This window comes from Epinephelus moara, chromosome 23 (genome assembly GCF_006386435.1).
Source record: "Epinephelus moara isolate mb chromosome 23, YSFRI_EMoa_1.0, whole genome shotgun sequence".
NCBI lineage: Eukaryota > Metazoa > Chordata > Actinopteri > Perciformes > Serranidae > Epinephelus > Epinephelus moara.
The window spans coordinates 26,424,120-26,444,994 of record NC_065528.1 but is presented as its reverse complement, the minus strand read 5'-3'; the positions used below and the strand labels follow the sequence as shown (position 1 = coordinate 26,444,994).

At 43.6% G+C, this 20,875-nt stretch overlaps 1 protein-coding gene across 1 annotated transcript in view; it reads right to left on the bottom strand.

Moving 5' to 3' along the window:
- ppfia2 (PTPRF interacting protein alpha 2) overlaps positions 1-20,875 on the bottom strand; it is a 281,112-nt gene that overhangs the window by 81,933 nt on the left and 178,304 nt on the right. Inside the window, exon 3 of the mRNA XM_050036740.1 lies at positions 2,240-2,341. Coding sequence (XP_049892697.1) covers positions 2,240-2,341 — 102 coding nt within the window. The remainder of the gene's footprint in view (positions 1-2,239; positions 2,342-20,875) is intronic.

The following is a 20,875-nucleotide window of genomic DNA, read 5'->3' as shown; positions in this document are numbered from 1 at the left end:
TGGCCGACCCGTATGCTCTCACTCAGTGGATGGATGATGTCACAGGAAGCCAATCTTACAAAGGAGGACGACACCTGAATGGTTTCCTCCAGTTTGTTTTGCTATCGAAGCTAACGTTAGCTAATGCGCTAAAAAGTTAGCGTCACAGAGAAATCCAATATTCCTCTTAACACCTCCCCAGTTTCTGATGAGGAGGACATGATAACCCTTAATACACATAATGTTAGTCATCCCTACAACAGGAAGTACTTTTTCTCTAACCTGATATGACATGCGAATATTTTTGATGATCGCCACCGTCCAGTCGTTCCATCTTATCAAATTTAACCATAGTTGTCTTTGTTTTTGTTGACAGGTAGTGGCGGCAGGTATTCGATAACATTTGAGTTTTGAGCCATGAGTCCGTCCATTCTGGCTCCTGTGTAGTACCTTACAAGATTTTTGTTCAGTGTTACTGAGTATTTTGTTCAATTGTGCTAACTTCAATTTGGACAACTAGCTTAGATCTGAGGAAGCACAAAGGGGTTTTGAGATAAGTACAAGAGCAGCACACTTATGATGTCAGAAGGCTGTGATTGGTTGATTGCAACATTGGTCCAGGAGCATGACCTACTTGGCAAAATCACGTCGTGCTTGCATCATCACAGCCCCTCATTTTTATAAACTCATCTGTCGCCTGCATCCAGCTCGTTTCACCACTGCGCAAAAGCATCCAACTACCAAGTAGACTAGTGATGCGTGACGTGATCAATTCACCTCCCACACAAACAAGCAAACAAACTCTTTGTTCCCGTCGCCTCAAGCAAAACGAATTTGTCTCATTTCTCCAGAAAATTCTCAATAGAAGATATTTTAGCAGGAGGAAGTGATGAGAATCTCTGCAGGACTGAGTGGTAACGTGAGAGCTATGTAAGGGTTGAAAAAAGACCTCACGCAGACCTCTAGTGTGGCTGAAAGGAGACTGAGTGTCGTCTCTTCTCTCGTCTGTCTGATTCAACTGTCTCTGAGAGTCTCATCAGCAGCCATCGTGTCTACGTACGTCCTCCTGCACACTCAACAGAATGCCCACTGCTGAATCAATCAGGAAGTAAATGCCTACTCTGAGATCTGCCTGAGGTAATGTCTTCAGCCACACTGTCTTCCTGCTCCGTAAATATCCTCATCCTTTATCTGCTGCTCTCCTTTTTCTGCCTCTCACCATGACTCCAGTTCATAAATTTACATGCATGTCATTTAGTTCTGATGCTTATCTGAAACAACCAATAAAGTCAACCTGTCTCCGCTGTCATCACATCTGTTTTCAGCTCCTCAGTCCGCTGACTGCCTGCACATGCCTTCCAAGATTTAATTATCAACTGCGACAAAACCGAGCTTAATTAAAATCGCTTGGTAATTGCCCATCGCGAGATTCAAGGTGATAATAAAGTGAGAGAGAGGAGACGACTCGTGTCTGTCCCCGTCTCTTACGCCTCACCTCCCTCCCCTCTGTTTTTTCTTAGACGCTAAAATCTTCTGCCTCCACCCGAAGCCAGATAGCACAAGGCTGAAAAATCCACACTTAATCAGCAGTGGGGATGGAAAACAGAGTCTTATCTGTCAACAGCAGAGTGTGCTTACTGCTTTAAAAAGGAAATGTTTGTTATTGAAGATACAGGCCTTCAGCTCCACAAAATCAAGCTGATCCGTTAATGTCTTCAGTTGTTTTGTTTTTTCTCTTCCCCTCCAAAGACTTTGACCTGGACACTGCAGGGCATCAGTGCCATTTGGACTTAGTTTTACTGTTGAGCAGCCATCCATGTGGAGTAAGTGGAAAAATGTTCATGCGAAATGTGGGGAGCTAATGAGGTATGTCTGGGCATTGGAAACAGACAGTGCGCATGGTTGCTTCGGTGCCTCTACAGCCTTAAAACCGTACCCAGCAGATAACTTAAGCTTCCTCAGGACGCCGTGTATCGCAGTATCGCAGCAGGCTTTTTGCAGCTGACATGCAAATTTGGGGCAAGTTGGGAAACTGTGGTGAAACTTGTGGAATGCAAATCTAAATGGGTTGGATAGGGAATACACAAACAGCATTATCAACTTCATATCTGGTTGAAAACGTCAAAACAACAGATTGATTGACTGTCTCTGACTGCCTCAGAGAATTACTGGCACATTAAACAGATTTGAAAAGAGTAATTTGAGGCTTTATAATCAGTTTAGTAAATGCTTTAAAGATGTGTGTCCGTGCTGCCCTCACCCTGGTGTTGTTCCTCTCAGCTTTGAGCTCAGAGATCTCCTCCTCCTTCTCCAGCAGCTGCTCCCTGCAGGCGTTCAGCTCCTTGGTCAGTGCAGCGAACTCCTGATCGACAAAAGGGAGAAAGAGAGGGCGTCAGCATCACACTGTGCTCTGATGCAATGTAACATACGTAAAGCAGCAGAGCTTGTTAGAGGGCACTTGGCTGTAAAAACTGAGTGATGAAAAAATATACAATGAAATCAAAGTTACTGATGTTACTTGCAGTTTCAAGATTTCCTACGGTGGCAAACTCAACCATTTACAAGAAAAATGTGAAAAGTTCTGAAGGCCAAGCAATACTCGAATTTTGAGGCTGATACCCACAATTATATTTCACGGACCGGTTGAACTAAACACCTTAAGTTTTCTCCTTAAGCTTGACACTTAATTACACTTAATTTCTCCTTAGCTGAGAGACGTACACAGTTGCATAGAATCCCATTAAAGGGTTCCTTAGTTGAGGAAAAACATCAAACATATAAAATCTCCTTCAACTCCTATGCTGACGACACACAGCTGTATCTCCCTAACCACAAGTCTAACGTTACCAGTCTCATAAACTGCCTCAAGGACACCAAGAATTGGATGGCACAGAACTTCCTTCAGCTGAATGAGGGCAATCAGAATTTGTCCTCTTTGGCCCCCCTGACTCCGTCAAAGGGATTCCTGACCAGCTCAGCAGCCTTTCTAACTATGTAAAACCCAGTGTCAAAAATCTTGGCGTGATATTTCACTCCGCCTTTGACAGACAAATTAATGCAGTAGTAACAGCCAGCTTTTTCCAACTCCGCACCATTTCCAAAATCAGTCCATTTCTCTCCCTAAAAGACCTGAAGACAGTTACCCATGCTCTCATCTCCTCCCGTTTAGACTACTGTAACTCTCTGTACTGTATTAGTCAGTCCCCTCTGTCCCATTGCTAGGGTCCTCACAGGTACCCCGGAGGAGAGACCACATCACACCAGTTTTAGCTTCTCTCCACTGGCTGCCTGTAAAGTTCGGAATTGACTTTACGGTTCTCCTGCTTGTGTACAAAGTCCTCAATGGTCTGGCCCCATCCTACATCTCAGACCTTCTAACCCCCTTTTCTACGTCCAGGTCCCTCAGGTCAGCTGGGTAATTGTGCCTTTACTGTGTCTGCCCCCAAACTGTGGAACAGCATCCCCCTCCCAATCAGATCTGCCCCCACCATTGGCTCAAAACCTACTTTTATTCATCAGCGTTTGAGTCCCCTTGATGTGGTTTTCTCGATGTGTGCCTGTGTGTGTTGTGTCTCTAGATGTGTGAGCTGTGTACCTGACAGTTACGTTGCCTCTTTTGAATGAAGCATGGATATTAGTGACCGTGTCCATCCCTTTATGACCACAGTGTACCCATCTTCTGATGGCTATTTCCAGCAGGATAACGCACCATGTCACAAAGCTCAAATCATCTCAAACTGGTTTCTTGAACATGACAATGAGTTCACTGTACTCCAATGGCCTCCACAGTCACCAGATCTCAAACCAATAGAGCACCTTTGGGATGTGGTGGAACGGGAGATTCTCATCATGGCTGTGCAGCTGACAAATCTGCAGCAACTGTGTGATGTCATCATGTCAATATGGACCAACATCTCTGAGGAATGTTTCCAGCACCTTGTTGAATAAAGAGTTTTGAAGGCAAAAGGGGTCCCACCTGGTACTGGTGAGGTGTACCTAAAAAAGTGGCCCAAACTGAAATACAGTGAAAACAAGTCTGCTTTTCATACAAACACATATTGAATTACAAGCCGTCTCTTTACACTGAACTGTAACAACATCAAGGTTACAACCACAGGCGCTTCAGACAAGCATGGGTCAACAATGACTCCAGAAAACATCCCAGCTCCTCAGTGACAGACAGATGTAGGAGGTTTCCCCTCTGGCAAACACACTACAATTAATTTGCATACAAAGCATATAAACTACATTCTGTCTTCTGTGTTAAGACGCTATTATTGACTTAATTTATCCAATAAAGGGCATTATATTAGGAACAGGTCAGCCATGTCATTGCATTTTGGAACAAAGGTTCAATCCGTCGTACAATGAGGGGAAAGGATTGAATGGTCGAGTGGTAATCTGCAGACCAAAGAGGATTGGCTCCATACAGCGGTGCGGGCGCGGTGCCAGGTGGAGTGGATTTACACCTACAGCACTGAGCGACAGCAAGGAGGAGGACGGAGCTTTGTATTGACTGTGCAGTAGTACTACAAACTGAGCACGGCACTGTGGACAGCAGCTGAGATGACAGACTGTGTGGCTGCTGTGTGTGATGGAGCTGCGTCACATCAACACGGCAGATTGAAGTTTAGTCATACTCATATTTTTCACAGGCAGAAATGATCACACAGGGTGAGCTGAACGTCTACTGGCAGATAAGACTGATGACCACAATATTAGGGACATGAAGAGGGAGGTCATTTATGTAACGTGGCACAGGCACCACTACCGCTACTACTGGTAGTACTACTCTTACTGGTAGTAGTGGTGGTTGTAGTAAAGATGATGATAATGGTGATGATGGAAATAATAATAATTAATTCAGTAATTCAGAAGATGAATAACAAGAAGGACGAGGAAGAGGTGAAGACAAAGGAAGATAGGAAGGAAGAGAGGAGAAAATGAAGAGGAGGGAGGAGGAGAGGTATAAGAAGACGGGTGAAAGAAGGAAGAACCAGAAAGGACAAAGGAGGAGCAGAAGTATAAAAAGACAAAAAAGGAGGAGAGAAGAAGGTTAGGAAGAACAAGAAAAGAGGAAGAAGGAGTGAGGAGGAGAGGAGGGAGAGGGAGAACCAGAAAAAAGAAAGGAGGAGGAGGAAGACAACAAGAAAGGAGAAAGAATGAGGAGGGGGAAGAAAAGGAGAAAGAAAAGAAAGAGAAGTGATAGGAAGGAGAAAGGAGGAGGAGGAGAACAAGAAAGGAGAAAGAAGAAGGAGGATGAGGAGGAGAGGAACAAGAAAGGAGAAAGGTGGAGGAGGAACAAAAAAGGAGAAAGAAAGAGGAGGAAAAGGAGAACAAAGAAGAGAAGAACAAGAAAAAAAGGAGGAGGAAGAGGAAAAGGAGGAGAAGAACTGTGAATGAGAAAGGTGGAGAAGAAGGAGAAAGAAAAGAACGGAGGTTGAGGAGAAGGAGGATGAGAAGGGAGGAGAGGAGCAAGAAAAGAGGAGGATGAGACAAACAATAAATTAGAAGGGAGGAAAGGGAGGAAGAGGACGAGAAAGAAGGAAAAGGAGGAGAAGAACAAGAGAGGAAAAAGAAGCAGGAGGATGAGAAGGAGAGGAACAAGAAAGGAGAAAGGAGGAGAAAGAGGAGAGAGAAGGGGGAAGGAGGATGAGAAGAAGAAAGAAAAGTACAAAAGGAGAAAGAGGAAGGAGGAAGAGGATGAGGAGAAGAACATGAAAGGAGAAAGAAGATGGAAAGGAATGGAAAACACAAAAGGAGAAATGAGGAGGAGGCAGGGGAGGAGGAGAAAAAGAAAAGAGGAGTAGGAGAGGAACAAAGGGTGGAAGGGGGTGAAGATGAAGAGGAGGTGGCTCTAAAATGTGAATCAACACTGACTCTAACGTAGCTACAGGTCACACAGAAAACACACACACAGAAAGTTGTTACTGTCACAGAGAGTCAGAGAGCCTGAACTACATGAACACACTAGTTACAGCGTGCTCACCAGCTGCTCCTCTCCACACCCCAAACACAACACTCTCCCTGTGCTGCTGTTTCCCAAACACACAGTCCTGACTCTCAGCCTCACGCTCTGTGACAGTAACACTCTGGTAAACAACCATCAGAGGAGGAGAGACAGCCCGTCGCTCAGGAAGACTTCAAACCTTTGTCCCCGTCATCAGCGTCTAAATTAGGCGCAGAGCAGACGTGTCTTTGGAGTGAGTCCCATCAGGCAGGTACAACAGAATCAAACAGAGACACCACTGTCTCAATGTGACTCCTGAGTGACGGAGCGGCTTGTGTTATTTTCTAATTTACAAGCCGTCGATGTGACAAAATAACCAGCATGCTCTGTGTTTGATTTCAGAATCAAAAAAAGAGAAAAATGTGTGTTTATTTGAGCGTTTGAGTACTGCAGGAATACACACACACACACACACACACACACAGCCTGTCTCTCAGTGACAGTGGGTCCAGTTTATATTGATTTGCACTGTTTTATGCAGGAAACTGATTGACAGGTTTGAAGGTGCTATACATTCACAACAATAATATAACAGCAAACCTCTGTTTGCTATGTAAAGTAATGGCGTCCTGAGCACAGATTGAAGTCACACTCTCCCTGTGTGTTTCAGTCCGAGCTTCTCTGTGGGTTGTTGTGACAGACAGTCCTGCTGCTGTCCCTATGTGTGTGTGAATCCCACTGGCTAGCTAATCCTTGCTGCTTTACACTACGCTCATTGCCATTTCTTTTGCTCGCTATTTTTTTGTTGCAACGCGCCTCGTATTTCTGTGTCTGTCGGAGCACTCTGAATTCCTCGAGTTAAGAAAACTTTCAACTCAGAGTGAAAAAGCTCCCTACATCATCTCTTCTTTCGTCACCTTTTTCCCCATTGTCCAATCGGATTCTCTTCTTTCGTCACCTTTTTCCCCATTGTCCAATCGGATTATTTGAGAGGCGGGCCTTCTGTGGTCACGACAACAAGTTTACAGTTGGCAAACAATGGAGGAGAAACTGGTGGTAGCGGTTGCTGGATACCCAGAGCTATAGCGTGTGCCAGGGCTGACGTCAAAACCCGGAAGTTTAGCATCGCGCTGGTTCCCGGAAGAGAAAGTGAATGTGATGTTTGCATTGCGTTTTGGATTATGTCAGAAAATAAGCTCTGTGGCTAACACAAGTTTATGATACTTACAGGTTTTGTTCAGCGAGATAATCTTCACATATGAACACCTTTCATACCGCATTTGAAGCTTAAATGCGATCGCCAGAAGTAAAAAGCTAACGTTAGGCTTTAACGGACTACATGACTACTCCACGGTCGCATGACTCTTGACGTCACCGCCACTAAGCTTTCAACTGATTTCGGCCGCTTTATTTTAAAAACATTGTATAATGGGGAAATCGGACTGTTTAAGCTAAATAAGAAGCTGTAATGGCGGACTGCCAGCACTCTCGCCTGTTCGGGGGTGATGACGTTTAATGTTCCCGACAGGGTTTGTAGTCGTATTGAGCAACTTGTTAGCAACCGCCTTTTTTACCACACGTAAAAGCTTCAAAATTCACCAGTAGGGTATTTACTGACGTGTTTTATGTCGTAGAACAAAACCTGAAACTCGCTTAAGCTTTTGTTAACCACAGACCTCATTTGAGGCATTTTACCAAAATCCCATTCAAAAAAAGGTATTGACTTTTAGACGAGAGAACCGGAAGTGCTAAAAGCGCTAACGGAGTTCCGGGTTTACTGGCACACTCTATACAGCCTGACGATAAATAGCAGGTTGTCAAACTGCCCCTGAGTCATCCTAAAATATGTCTGGAAACAGCCATGATCGTGACGAAGCTCCTGGACCAACTGGTGGTACTCCCCATGATCCACCCTCTTTTTTAGGGTCTCATGTACCCACACAGATCTCCGTTTATCTGTGACCAACAAGCTATTTACTGACAGCCTCTCACCCTCAACCAGAGCTACAACAAGTACCGTCTGCCTCAACATTTTAGGAACTAGATACTATAAAATAAATAAATAAATTGTGGTTTGATTACACGAGTATCGTTAAAATCGTAATGACACCCATCCCTAGAGCTGATATCAGAGGTTACTGCCATATGAGCACAGTGCAAAGCAGAGGCAATGAGGTAACCATTGGGCTACACCCATGCACTAACATGCACGCCTGACCGGACAGTCTACCACAACAAACCACAGAGAAGCTCGCATTACAACACACAGCGGGAGCAGGACTTCTTTTCTCTGCCCAGGATCTCATTACTCCACTATATCCTTACATAGCCATAATAATGCTCCGAATGTCACATACAGAAACTTTAATTAAAAAACACGACTGCTCATTCGTTCTCTTCTTACATATATCTTGTAACATCAAATAAAAAATATACCGAGCCCTAAAAGCTGTCAGATAAACACAAGCAGTGATCTGTCTATCTGAGCACACATTGTTATTCAGGGTGTGTACACCATCTGCCCTTCAGGAGACGAGGACAATAACTTACAGACAAACTCCAGGGAGTGTGACAATATTGTGTCTCATAGCTGCAGCAGTGCAACAAATCCTTATAGACCTTACAGAGCGACAAATCCTCCGCACAAAGACACCATGACAAATCACTACAGACGCTCACTCCGTATTATGAGTGAGGGTTTTTTAAAAAGTCAAGTGGATTTACTTGTGTAATCAAAGGTGGTCATAAAATGCAGCGTATGCAAAAGAACACGGCTTCTATTTCCTCGTGGGATGATCGGTGTGAAATCCCACAGCTGCAGCATTAGGTCATGGTTGTCTGAGATCTTTACCAGACCTGAACTCTGGTGGGAGAGCCAATCAGTGTGCAGAGATCGGGATGCTTTGGGATCTGTTAGAATCTTTAAATCCAGTTAATTGCAGGACAACTGAAGATAAAACACTGGTGGAAAGAGGTGGAGAACTGTTTCTAGTTGGTAAAACTCCAACCTGGGTGTAAACACACGAAGTAACCACATTACTACACCACGCCACTTGAGACCACCCAGACAAAACCAGGCCTGACATCCAGTACAACCAATAAAAACCCAGTTGTAACTGGTCAACAAAAGTCAAGAAGCCAAAGGTCAAACTGTCAGGACAAATGTGTCCATTACACATGAGAGCCTGTCGAGTTAATGACTAGATTGTCTACAGAGGAAGATCAGGTCAACTGTTACGACCCAGCTGTTGAGACCCGAGCTTTTGTTTGGTGTGCATTTTTAATTCTTCCAAGCTATTTAGGAAAAGTACGACCTGCTTAATATAAAAAAGCTAAGCATTGTCTTTAAAGAGTGAGTAGTTTTGGAAAAAAAAAAAAAAGATGACCTTAAACGGGGACGATGGATTAAATTTTGAAAGCCACAAGTGTGTGATGAAGTACAAAACTGCTTATGTCAATGCGGGAACATGGCTGACCAAAAACAAAATCTTACATAAAGCGACATATGTAAAAGTCTAAGGATCTGTTCATTTTGTACTCTAAGTATTTTTCTTGCTCTTTATTCCCTGCTTGGAATAAATGTGATCAGGTTTTGTACCTTGTCTGCACTTATGTGTTGGAATCAGCTGTGGACTGACTTAGCAGAGATGGCGGCCATCTTGTTTTTACATGGCTTAGTGTATCATCCCTTTGCTACCACTAGATGGCACAAAGAAGTGTCCACAATCAAGGACAAATGGCTAAGTTAAGCAAAATGCAGTATAATGCCGGGTATCAAATTCATCTCAGTAATAACTGTCAAGGTTCATAGACACAAGAATTGTTTTTGCTAGTCACCCATCGTTAGCTTAAGCATCCTTATATTGCATAAATTAGCCTAGCGGCAACCAGACTTTTTTTCCTCCACTCATGGCTTAACAAATGACGTTATTATTTTTCTTACTTATTGTTGATTTTAGTTACTGCGTCTCACGACAGAACAGCTCAGGTGAATTTCAGCCTGCAGGAACGTTTTTTCAGCCAAACATTGTTAAAACAGAGCAGCTAATGTTACTGTAGTGAAAAGTTAGCGGAATGAGATGCCGTCCAGGCAGTTAGGTCGTGTTTTATCTCGTAACTGCATTGTTCACATAAAGCATGTACTCCGTCTGTTGGCCTGTATTTTCTCCGAAATCCAAAATATTTCCACTCTGCTGATTTATTCCCGAGTAAATAACGCTATCCTCATCGCCTCTCTCGCGGCTGCTTGCCATCTTCCTGCTGCTGTTTGACGGTGACACAGACTTTCAAAATAAAAGCGCATCCTAAAGATGACGATATGGATCGATGTTTTTATTTTGCATCGATGATACTGGATCGTTGATCATTGGATCGATATATCGATCCAGACTGATGGATCGTTACTCCACTAGGAAAAAGGCATTTGACACAGTTTTTTAAAAGACGTGTTTTCATGTGAAGGAAGGTTTTATTGAAGGTTGTTTCATAAATTTGACTGAATTTGTGCTCATTCAAAGGTAGTGTAATAAGGAGTTAAATGACTTAAAAACAGTTCAGTTATTGTTTTTCTATATAATGAAGATTTCTTGTTTCCCTGGCACAAAATGGGGGGGATAAATGACAAAGACATATTACTAGCAACAGGTAATATCAGTTTGTGATCTTAAACAACAGTATTGACCGAGAATTTCACAATCTTGCATCCCTGCTAAATATCCAGTATCCTCTTGATCTTTGGCTGCCAAGATGGTCCGTATGCCTCACAGTGATCATCATGCTTTCATGTTAAATTATCTTGTGTCATTAGAAAAAACAATAATTCTTTGCCTCCCTGCATTCTCCCAACTTGGTTTGTGCAGTAGGTCAGGCACAAAAAAGCAGCTTAGAGCTCATAAATCTCTCTCCCAGAGAAATGCAGCTAATCACAGTCACCTCCTCTTAAGAGAAAAAGCCCTTCTGCAAATCGCATCATTTGCTTTAATGCTTGTGAGACCCAACAATCCCTGCTGGTTCGCTTCAACTTCCTCAGCAACAGTCGACAGTACACTCACTCTCTGTGGAGCTCTTCTTTAAACAAGCCATCTCAGAGCAATCTGTCCTCTCTGAGCTGAGTTAAAGAAAAGGCTATGACCCCAGGGGCCAGGAAATGTTTTTAAAACTGCCTCCTTCCAAAGGCCACACTGGCAGCTACCTGACAGATTATGGGCTCCACTGAAACAATATTTCACACGCTATGGTGGCTTCTGGAAGATCCACTAAATGTCCACTCTGAACCAGTGGAATCATCTTTCCATCGCTCAGAGAGAAGCTGTAACAGATGTGAGATGCATGAACATGATTAATAAAGAAACTGGATGCTGGTATTTGTGACACTGGGAGTGTTCGCTTATTTTGAAACTGTTGTCCTCAAACTAAATCCAGCAAGCTAACACCCACTTTAATTAACTTCCCCGTGTTCTGTCAGCGAGTCAATGTCTCAAGCCAAATGTGGTACAAACACATAAATAAACGCACACAGGCTCAGAGGGAGTGTTTGGATTCTAAAATAATGAAAGGGCACGCTCAGACAGGCAGCAAACAAGACAAGATAAAGCTTTAACAAGTAACTCGCTGATGGATTTCAACAGCAGTTTGCAAGTAATAAATCACAGGAAACAGAAAGGCATTTTTTACATTTACTAGCTGGACTGTTTGGGGTAATACTACTCTCTTATTTGCTTTGCTTAAGATGAGTTAGATTTTTTTCAAAAATCATCACCACTCTCATGTTCATAAGTATGAAGCTAGAGCAAATTATGTCCCTAAAGGAAACTTTGTCAAAATCTGTTTTATCAAATAAAATAAAGTTAGAGTTTATTTATTAAGTCAAGTACCAAAAGTTGGATTTGTTTTTGCAGAATTAATAATTTAAATAATAAAAAAAAATCAATAAGCATGCGTGTATCAAAACAATACTGCCAACACAATATCACAATACTATCCTGTATCGACTTTTCCCAAACCCCTTAGTGCCCACTGCCTACACTCTGATCTCCACTTGTTAGCCTGGGCCGCACTGCACTGCACACAACCCAGGCCAGGTCGGAGCTAGCTTGCGGCGCCACTCATTTGCAACTCACGCAGGTATCGCTATCCTTGGGTTGCTGCGGAAACATGGTGGACAGCCTACGGTCTCCCCCCAGTTCGCCCTGTGAGTAAGCAGCTTCATTTTGAGCCACAAAAGTTCCTTCAGCATCGTTAATTGTGTTAGCACCACTAGCCGTGCTTTATTGCTAACGATGCTAACACAGCTGAAGGCTAACAATGCTAAAGGGGGTCTGCGGCTAAAAAATTCAGCCGGTTACTCACTGGGGCGAGCTAGGGGGAGACCAGAGGGTGGGCACAGTGTTTCCACAGCAATGTTGTTGGGTCGGAACAGTGATAGCAGCAGTAATCACCAAATGAGCAGCGCTGCTAGTTAGCTCCCACCAGACCCATGTGGTGCACAGTGCAGTAAACTGAAGAGCAGCAAAGGTAACCTTTAGACCGACATCATGCATAACTAGTCAAAAATTATTCTCAGCTGTTAACCGATTAATGGTTCAATATTGACATTTCTACTCTTTATGCTAGCTAAGTGGCTAAATCTCAATGTCTCTGAAAATAAAGTTGGAAACCTTTTGAAGAAATAATGACACTGGCAACAAGGTCTTAGAGTCTGTATGCTCTGTTATAGTGTCACTGAAAGACCACCAGTTTATTACATTATAGCAGAGATCACTTCTTTGTTGAGACCCGCAGTACAAGTACAAGGTCAAGGTCAAGGTCAAGGTCAGGGTGCTTACTGCCACATGCACAGTTAAATACAGGTTTTCCTGTGCAATAAAATTCTTCCTTTGCCTTTCACTCTGAATGCTATTTAACAGTAAAACAGAAATATAGACAGCAATATTCAACCCATTCAATTCAAACCAAGGTCCTTTTTTCTTTCTTACAAGCCAACCTATCTCACTGCGTGACTTTGTTCTGTCATGCTGAATCCACAAGTAACTGTCAACATCTGTAACACACACATATCAATTTCAAACATAACAAAAACAATATCAGGAGTTACTTGTGCTTAACCAGAGCTGCTAACAGTGTATCCCGACCACACTGAATTATTCACAACACTGAAAAATGCAGCAAATGGAAGTTTGTTTCCTCTCAGTCATATTTACTTGTGCTCCTTCTCTCAAGGAAAACACAACCTGGTGAATTTTTATTCCCAGGAAACGCTGCCTCCAGGCGCCGCTCTCATAAATAACCTGCAAATGGGATGGTGGGATGGAAAAGATAGAGGGTGAATGCAGCGCGGTGGAAATACGACTCAGCGAGCACGGAGAAGAGAGGCGTCCTGACGTGTATAAATAAAAGGTGAGGATGCACATACAGGGGATTGCGTGACAGAGCATCGTCACCTCGGCTGTGCTTCTACAGGTCGAGCTGAGGTAGAGGGTGAAGTACAGTGTGCGCACTCACACAGATATAGCACACACACAGTAGACTGTGGGGCCCTGGGGATGTTTGAGAACTCCCTCAGGGGAAGTGATGAGAGCGGTGATGACTTTCCTCGATGCTGCCAACTGCTGCCCAGCTGTGAGCAGCGGCGTCGGCGTCTCCTAACTAAAGCAGCGCTGCAGTTTGTGATAATGAGGAGGTTGTGATTGCTGAGTCGACTGTTAAATGAGGAAATCTACACAGTGTAAGCGACTGTGTGTTGAGGCGAGCTGTTTAACGCTTTCGTCCAAAATGTTACCCAAGGTCGTTTTATCAGCGGCCAGTTTTGATGAAGGGTTACAGCTTTATGTTACAGTCCATTCAAACAGCTGGGGAGTATAAAATTTCACTTGCATGGGCTGAGGATTTGCTCCAAGCGTCTCTCCAGCACTATTTTACCCATGACCTGCTGGACCATTACCTCCCCACCTCCCTCTTCTCCCCACATCTCATTACCTGGGCAAACTGCCTAGCGCTGCAATATGTCAGGTAGTGTGTGAGAGTATGAGTGTGTGTATGTGAGCGTGGAGTCTGCCTGGAAGGTAAACTCTAAATTAGATGGTGGACAAGGCTTCCTCCCTGAGTGTCGGCCAAAATTACAGCTCGATTCTTTTTATATATATATTTTTAAAATGGAGGTGTGCTGCTTCTGCAGGAGAGTCATGCTTCCAGGCTAAAAACAAACCCTGGCAATTGCACATCACTCTCAGGAGACACAGAGAAGTGGTTGGTGTGATTGACGGCATGCTGATTCACCGAGTGAAACGCAGCAGAGAGCAGCTCGAAAAAAACAAAACAAAAACCACCATCAGTGCGATAACGCTACCAGCAAAGCCTCGGGAAGCTCATCTGAAACCAACAGCGGATTCTCAAAAGCCCGAAATGAGGCAAATGAGATTGAAAAAAAGTCAGCGAGAGTGCAGAGTGCAACTTTTAGACACTCTTCCCAGAATAAATTAGACGAATTCTGACAACTTTCATTGCACAAAACTTTCAAACAGCAAAAAGGAGCTCTTTGTGAATGCACTGTGACTCTAATTTGGAGTCCCCCCCCCCCCCCAAAAAAAAACACTGGGAAAGTACCGGATAATGAGCAACAAGCACAAACACAAGCCTTATTGTGATATTTGTGCTTTTTCAACTACAACATCGGAGTTTCAGAAAGCGCCGCTACACTGTGGGTCTTTAATATTTGATAAACAGTGTTATATTTACAGTGTGGGACAAAAAGGGAGGACAGGACAGAGGGTGGTTATAAATAAATGATGAGCTGAGCCTCCTGCTATTAATACGGACGCTGCGTTTCGCACAGTTGACAAATGTTTACACGTGCAAGAGAGCGATGCTGCACTAAAGTGGACAAATAGTGCTGTAATCTCATCTGAGCATTCAAATCAGTTATAAAGTATAGTGGTTATGAAAGACATTTAAGCCGTTGGAAATTGGAATGCTGGTGGGTGAGTTAATAGAGTCACTTTAAGGGTTTTTAAAGGAATACTTCACCCCCCAGATGACCATTTGTATATCAAACACTCACCCAGTATTAGGTTGAATTTGTGAGATTTTTTTCTCTGTGAACATAGAATCCAAAAACAAGAGAAAATTCTTGATGAATTGAAGTCATGCGGGTCCACATTTAGCAGCAGCGAAATGACATTAAAACATCTGTTTACAAACTCTCACACAACTGGTGCAGTATAATCCAAGTCTTATTCATCTAGTCATATGCTCGGTACTTCCCAAACAGACGGCCCTTTCTTAAGGGGAACTGAATTGAAAGGAATTTTATCTATGCTCCCTTCAGAGCCAGACTCCATTGACAAAAACAGTAATTTTACCTTGCTGAACACAGGAGCTGCTGGTCTACCACTGCTGCCTCGATCAGTTAGTTTGTTTGTGTTATTGTGAGACTTTGCTGAATTAAAACTTACCCTTTGAAACACCAAAGTCACACAATAACACAAACATACTAAGGGATCAAGGCAGTGGTAGACCAGCAGCTCTGTGTTCAGTGAGGTAAAATCACTGTTTTTGTCAATGGAGTCTGGCTTTGAAGAGAGCATGGATAAGTTTCACTTTCTATTCAGTTTCCTGTCACATGGGTTTGTGCGTTTGGGAAGTACTGAGCGTATCGCAGCGGTGCCTGGATAGTGTGACGTGTGTGGTTGTGCTGCTGCTGTGGTCCTGCCAGATGCCTCCTGCTGCTGCTGTTATCATTAGTCATTAGTCATACTTCTACTGTTATTATACACATATGACTATTGTCACACATGTATACTGTCAGATATTAATATATACTTTCAACATATTGTACCACAGTAGCCAGAATTATAACTATAATATTATTACTTTCATTAATATTGTTGTAAGCTATTACCGTTAAGGCCCGAACATACTCAGGCGTATTATTAGCGGAGCGGACTCCGCGAGGAATGTCCGCAGTCATTCGGGCTTTTGTAGTCGAGCGCACTTCCGCGTTGTAGTTTCCTGTAAAAATTAGTCGAGCGCACTTCCGCGTTGTAGTTTCCTGTAAAAATGTCCGTTCCGCGTACGTTCCGCCCAAGTATGTTCGGGCCTTTACCGTCTGTCCTGCATCTCTCTCTGTCTCTGTCTCTCTTTCTGTCTCATTGTGTCATACGGATTACTGTTATTATTATTCTGATCTGTTCTGTACGACATCTATTGCACGTCTGTCCGTCCTGGAAGAGGGATCCCTCCTCAGTTGCTCTTCCTGAGGTTTCTACTGTTTTTTTATCCCCGTCAAAGGGTTTTTTTGGGGAGTTTTTCCTTATCCGCTGTGAGGGTCCAAAGGACAGAGGGATGTCGTATGCTGTAAAGCCCTGTGAGGCAAATTGTGATTTGTGATATTGGGCTTTATAAATAAAATTGATTGATTGATTGACAACTGCATAAATGAGACCTGGATTATACTGTACGACTTCCGTAAGAGTTTGTTAACGTATGCTTTTGATACAGTTTTACTGTTGTTAAACATGGACCCCTATGACTTCAATTCATCATGATTTTTCTCTGCTTTTAGATTCCTCATTCACAGTGGAGGCATGTGAGACAGACAACGTTTTCCTCACGAATTTAACATAAAATGGGAGTTACAGATGCACTAATGGTCATTTGGGCGGCGGAGTATCCTTTAAGGGGTCGTACACATGCCGCATTTTATGCACTCTCAAATTCATTAATGCCAGAGGGACACTATTGCGGCGAGCTTGCATTCTTGAGCCCCTGTTTTTCAGGGCACAATGGCTGCACCCTGAGATAAACCGAGTTAAGTTTTGGAACGCAGCAGCACACACCACGTCATGTGATGAGGACCAACCAATCACAGCCGACAGATATCTTCCCCTTCTTCCGTAAATATTAGTCTGTGGTAAATATGGCGAAGAAGTTGATCATGTTAGTGCAGGGCTACCCAGAGCTTTACTTCTGTTCCACAGACGATAGGCCTACACACTTATAAACAGCTCCTGGAAGAAGATCAGCTCTGCACTCAGGATTTCAGCTAAATAGGCTATGATATGGTGCTTGTTGAGGTTACTTAGCAACCTCAGACACAACCTGCCACCATGCTCCACCCAGCGCCTGACCCTGCATTTTCCAGGCAGTTAAGGATGCTGCATGTGTACGGCCCCTTCTGAAGCTGTTGGTTACAGACAGAAAGGACCTCCATGACATCAATCACACAACAGCAACAGCAGCGGCAGCAGCGGTCCGCTCTGGACCGGTGCCAGTTGCATTCTTGGCCCACATCTTGCTGATAAAGAAGGATCGGTCACAGAGACTCTAGACTGGACACCGAGGAGCCAGAGGAGCAGCTGCTGCGCACGAGTTTCAGCTCAGCCAGCAGGCTCATTTCCTCTGCTTTAAATATTCAAGAAGGTTACCCGTGCTGAGCGAGCATCCCTTCTTCTTCACGGCGACATGCCGGTGAGCTGAAGGTGGGCGATGAGTGTTACAACAGCAGACAGCGTGCATCTATCAATGCAGCCTCTTCAGGAACCATGTAGTTGCTTTTCATCTATGTATCTGTCAAAACAACACTAAGGACACCCACCGACTCTACTCACAACTATAGCCGATACCTATGTGAGATCCTTAAAGGCATGAATATTCCAGCGTCCTTTAATCCTCTGCAGAGAAAGTGGCAGGTTGTAAAACCATCACAACTTCAAAGAGCAGCTCGTACAGCAGGATGATTCGATATAGATACAGAGAAGCTGAAGGGGGCTGTTGTAAAACATCACGCTGTATTTTTATTGCTTTCCCAACTGAAGAAACACAATCAAGTTGATAACGCAATATGCCTGTCTGATTTAACATCTCTTTGTTCATGTCCTCCACATAAATCCACATAAAACCTAATGGCACTTCCCGGAGGTTGATCGTGTATGCATAACGAGCCAAGCAGAAATTAATCATTCACAATTAACCATTAACTTAAAACGAGCCAGCCATGAATAAAAGGAAACCACTGATTTTTCTCGGTTGAATAATGCATTGATTTCATCCAGCTTGATTGCCCGTGATTACGTTTGGAATGAGACAGTCAAACTTTTTAATAAACATGACAAAAGACACAAAAGAGAGGATCCTTGGAAAAACAGCTACTTGTACATGGAGGATTATTTCAGGGAAAGCACAGCAGAAATGTAGAGCAGACTAAAAAAAGAAAAGGGAAATGAAAGGTCACCGAGGGTGTTTGTGTGAGAGAGTTTGATGGCGTCGAGGGTATGAGGGGTGTGATTTACAATAACCTTTAGCTGGCGAGGTAAGAGGGGTCGTCTCTGTGCTGTAAAGGCCCCTTGAGGCCAAGTCATAAATCTCAGAGTGGAAATTACAGCCTGACAATTTACTACCCTTCCAGCACCTAATAACTAATTTTGATCCCTTTGAACTCCCGTACGAGGACCTGCCACACCTCCGTAGCCTCCCATCACACCATCATCCGTAGCCTGCAGCCTCTAACCTCCAAAATTCAGGAGGCAGTGTGGGATTAAATTAGTGGAATTCTGCTGTAGTTATAGAGGAGCGAAGAAGGAGGAGTTATTTTGTACCTCATGGAGGCAAGAGCAGTTTATTTTGTGCAGCCTCAAGGCGAGAATGGACACGAATTTCTCATTGTTATATCATTAGTACAAAAGATGAGCGACTGCACTGGAAAATAGGTTTGCTAAAAATTAACAATTTACAAAAAGGTAGTAGTTTGAATGACTTGATTTTACATTTTTACTCATTCATTCATTTTCCGGCTTATCCTGTTGGGGGTTGCAGTTGGCTGGAGCCTATCCCAGCTGACACTGGGCCAGAGGCAGGGTACACCCTGGACAGGTCACCAGACTATCACAGGGCTGACACATAGAGACAGACAACCATTCACACTCACATTCACACCTACGGACAATTTAGAGTCACCAATTAACCTGCATGTCTTTGGACTGTGGGAAGAAGCTGGAGCACCTGGAGAAATTTCATTGAGTCTGCCATGTTATTTCTACATTAGCCCAGAGCGGACAAACACTGGCTCTAGATAGGGCCATTGACTTTTCGCGTCAGCAAACATAGTTCTCCTACACATCCCTCGCACAGGAGAAATTTCAGCTCTGCAACGTCTCCGCTAGCTGCCACACAATCCTACACACTTGACCTTGAAAGAGCATTCATTATGCTGTTCAAAATTACTTCTAAATACTGTCAGTGCCGAGGATACCTTTTGTATGATGAGCTGTAGACAGTGAACAAGCACCTCTTACATACAAGAGATGTGCCTGGACTTTGGTGTGTGTCTGAGGACTTCTGTCAAGGTAGAGGAGTCAAGGTCAAGGTAAAGGAGCAATGAGCCTCATCTCAAGATGGATTATTTTGCTTTAATTCTGGAAATGAGATTGAGGCTATGAAAGGAAGTATCCAATAGACCTCCCTTCTTCAATGCATGTGCTCTCGATGTGACACTCTCAGATCCAGTGTATGGATTCCTGACATAAATTGATGTTGCTGCAGTGCATGGTGATAGTGTGCCCATATTAGAAAAGGTCATGGAGGGGGACTGCGTTTTATTACCCGATGAGAATGCCTACTCTCTGTTTTCCACATGTAATATTCTGTCACGCTCTCCTCATTTGGGCGCAATAATGCCGGGCATCCAGGCAGCTACCAGGCTGCAAATCACTGTGAAAACACCCAAACAAGCGTGGCCGGAAATGTCAGACCATCCATCATCTATTACCCATGGAGAGCACAACGCTCCAAAGGGGACAAACAGTTCATGTGTGTCTTTTTTTCAGGGATACAACAGCAGCAGGCCAGCTCTTGGTTGATGTGCTGTGACTCCTGCTCGCCTTGTACAGCAGCAGGAGATGATTCCCGTGGCTGATGACCTTGTGTCCTCTGATTCTAGCTTAGCTGGCAAATAGGATTACTCTCTTGTCTAGGGCTGCAACTAACTGTTAGTTTCATCGCCAATTAACACATTGAAGCCTTCACTGTTTTTTTAGTTTTCACTGCCTTTATTTACAGGCTTACGACATGGTCTTATTACATGATTATGGACAAGTTAGGCTATTCAGGAAGACCAGAATTTGGCATGTGAGTCCTGCTATACATGAACCATAACACCTTTATGTAAAAAAGCAATTACTGTGGGGATGCCCAGATTGATCGGCCACCATCGCTATCTGCAAATATTCAGTAAAGACATGTGACTGGAAGATCATGATTAATGCTTTCTAGTTGCCGATCGATTTGTGGTGGTTTACTTCATACTGTAGAGTCAGACAGCCGAGTCACCAATTAACCTGCATGTCTTTGGATTGTGGTAGGAAGCTGAAGCACCCGGAGAAAACCCATGCTGGCACGGACAGAACATACAAACCCAGCACAAAAGGAGTTTGAACCCCTCACCCTAGGTCCGAACCAGGAAACCTCTTGCTTTGAGGCAACAATGCTAACCACTGCACCATCGTACTGCCCACGGCATTCATAGTCTACGTTATGATGCTGCCACCTGGTAGAAATCCCAATACACTACAGAGCAGTCAAACTGACCAGCTGCTAAAACAAAACTGTAATTAACACCTTGGGATTGTATGCCTCCGCAAACCAGTCAAGTTGCACTTACAGTTCAAAACCATGTCTGTGAATACATGGATGCGTCACACACATCTTGAACCTGGCAGCACAGAAGATCTATACAATCAGTGGTTTCAAGATGGACACCCAAGATTAGTGTCACCAAGTCAGTATCTGACCAAATGTCTCTCCTTCTGTTCCTGAGATATGATGTTGAATAATGGCCAGAAAATAGTTTTTGCAGAACATTATGATGTCACAGTGGAATTGACCGTTGACTTTTTGGATATATAATGTCACCACTTCATTATTTTACATTTTGAGAGACATTTTGTCATGATTAGC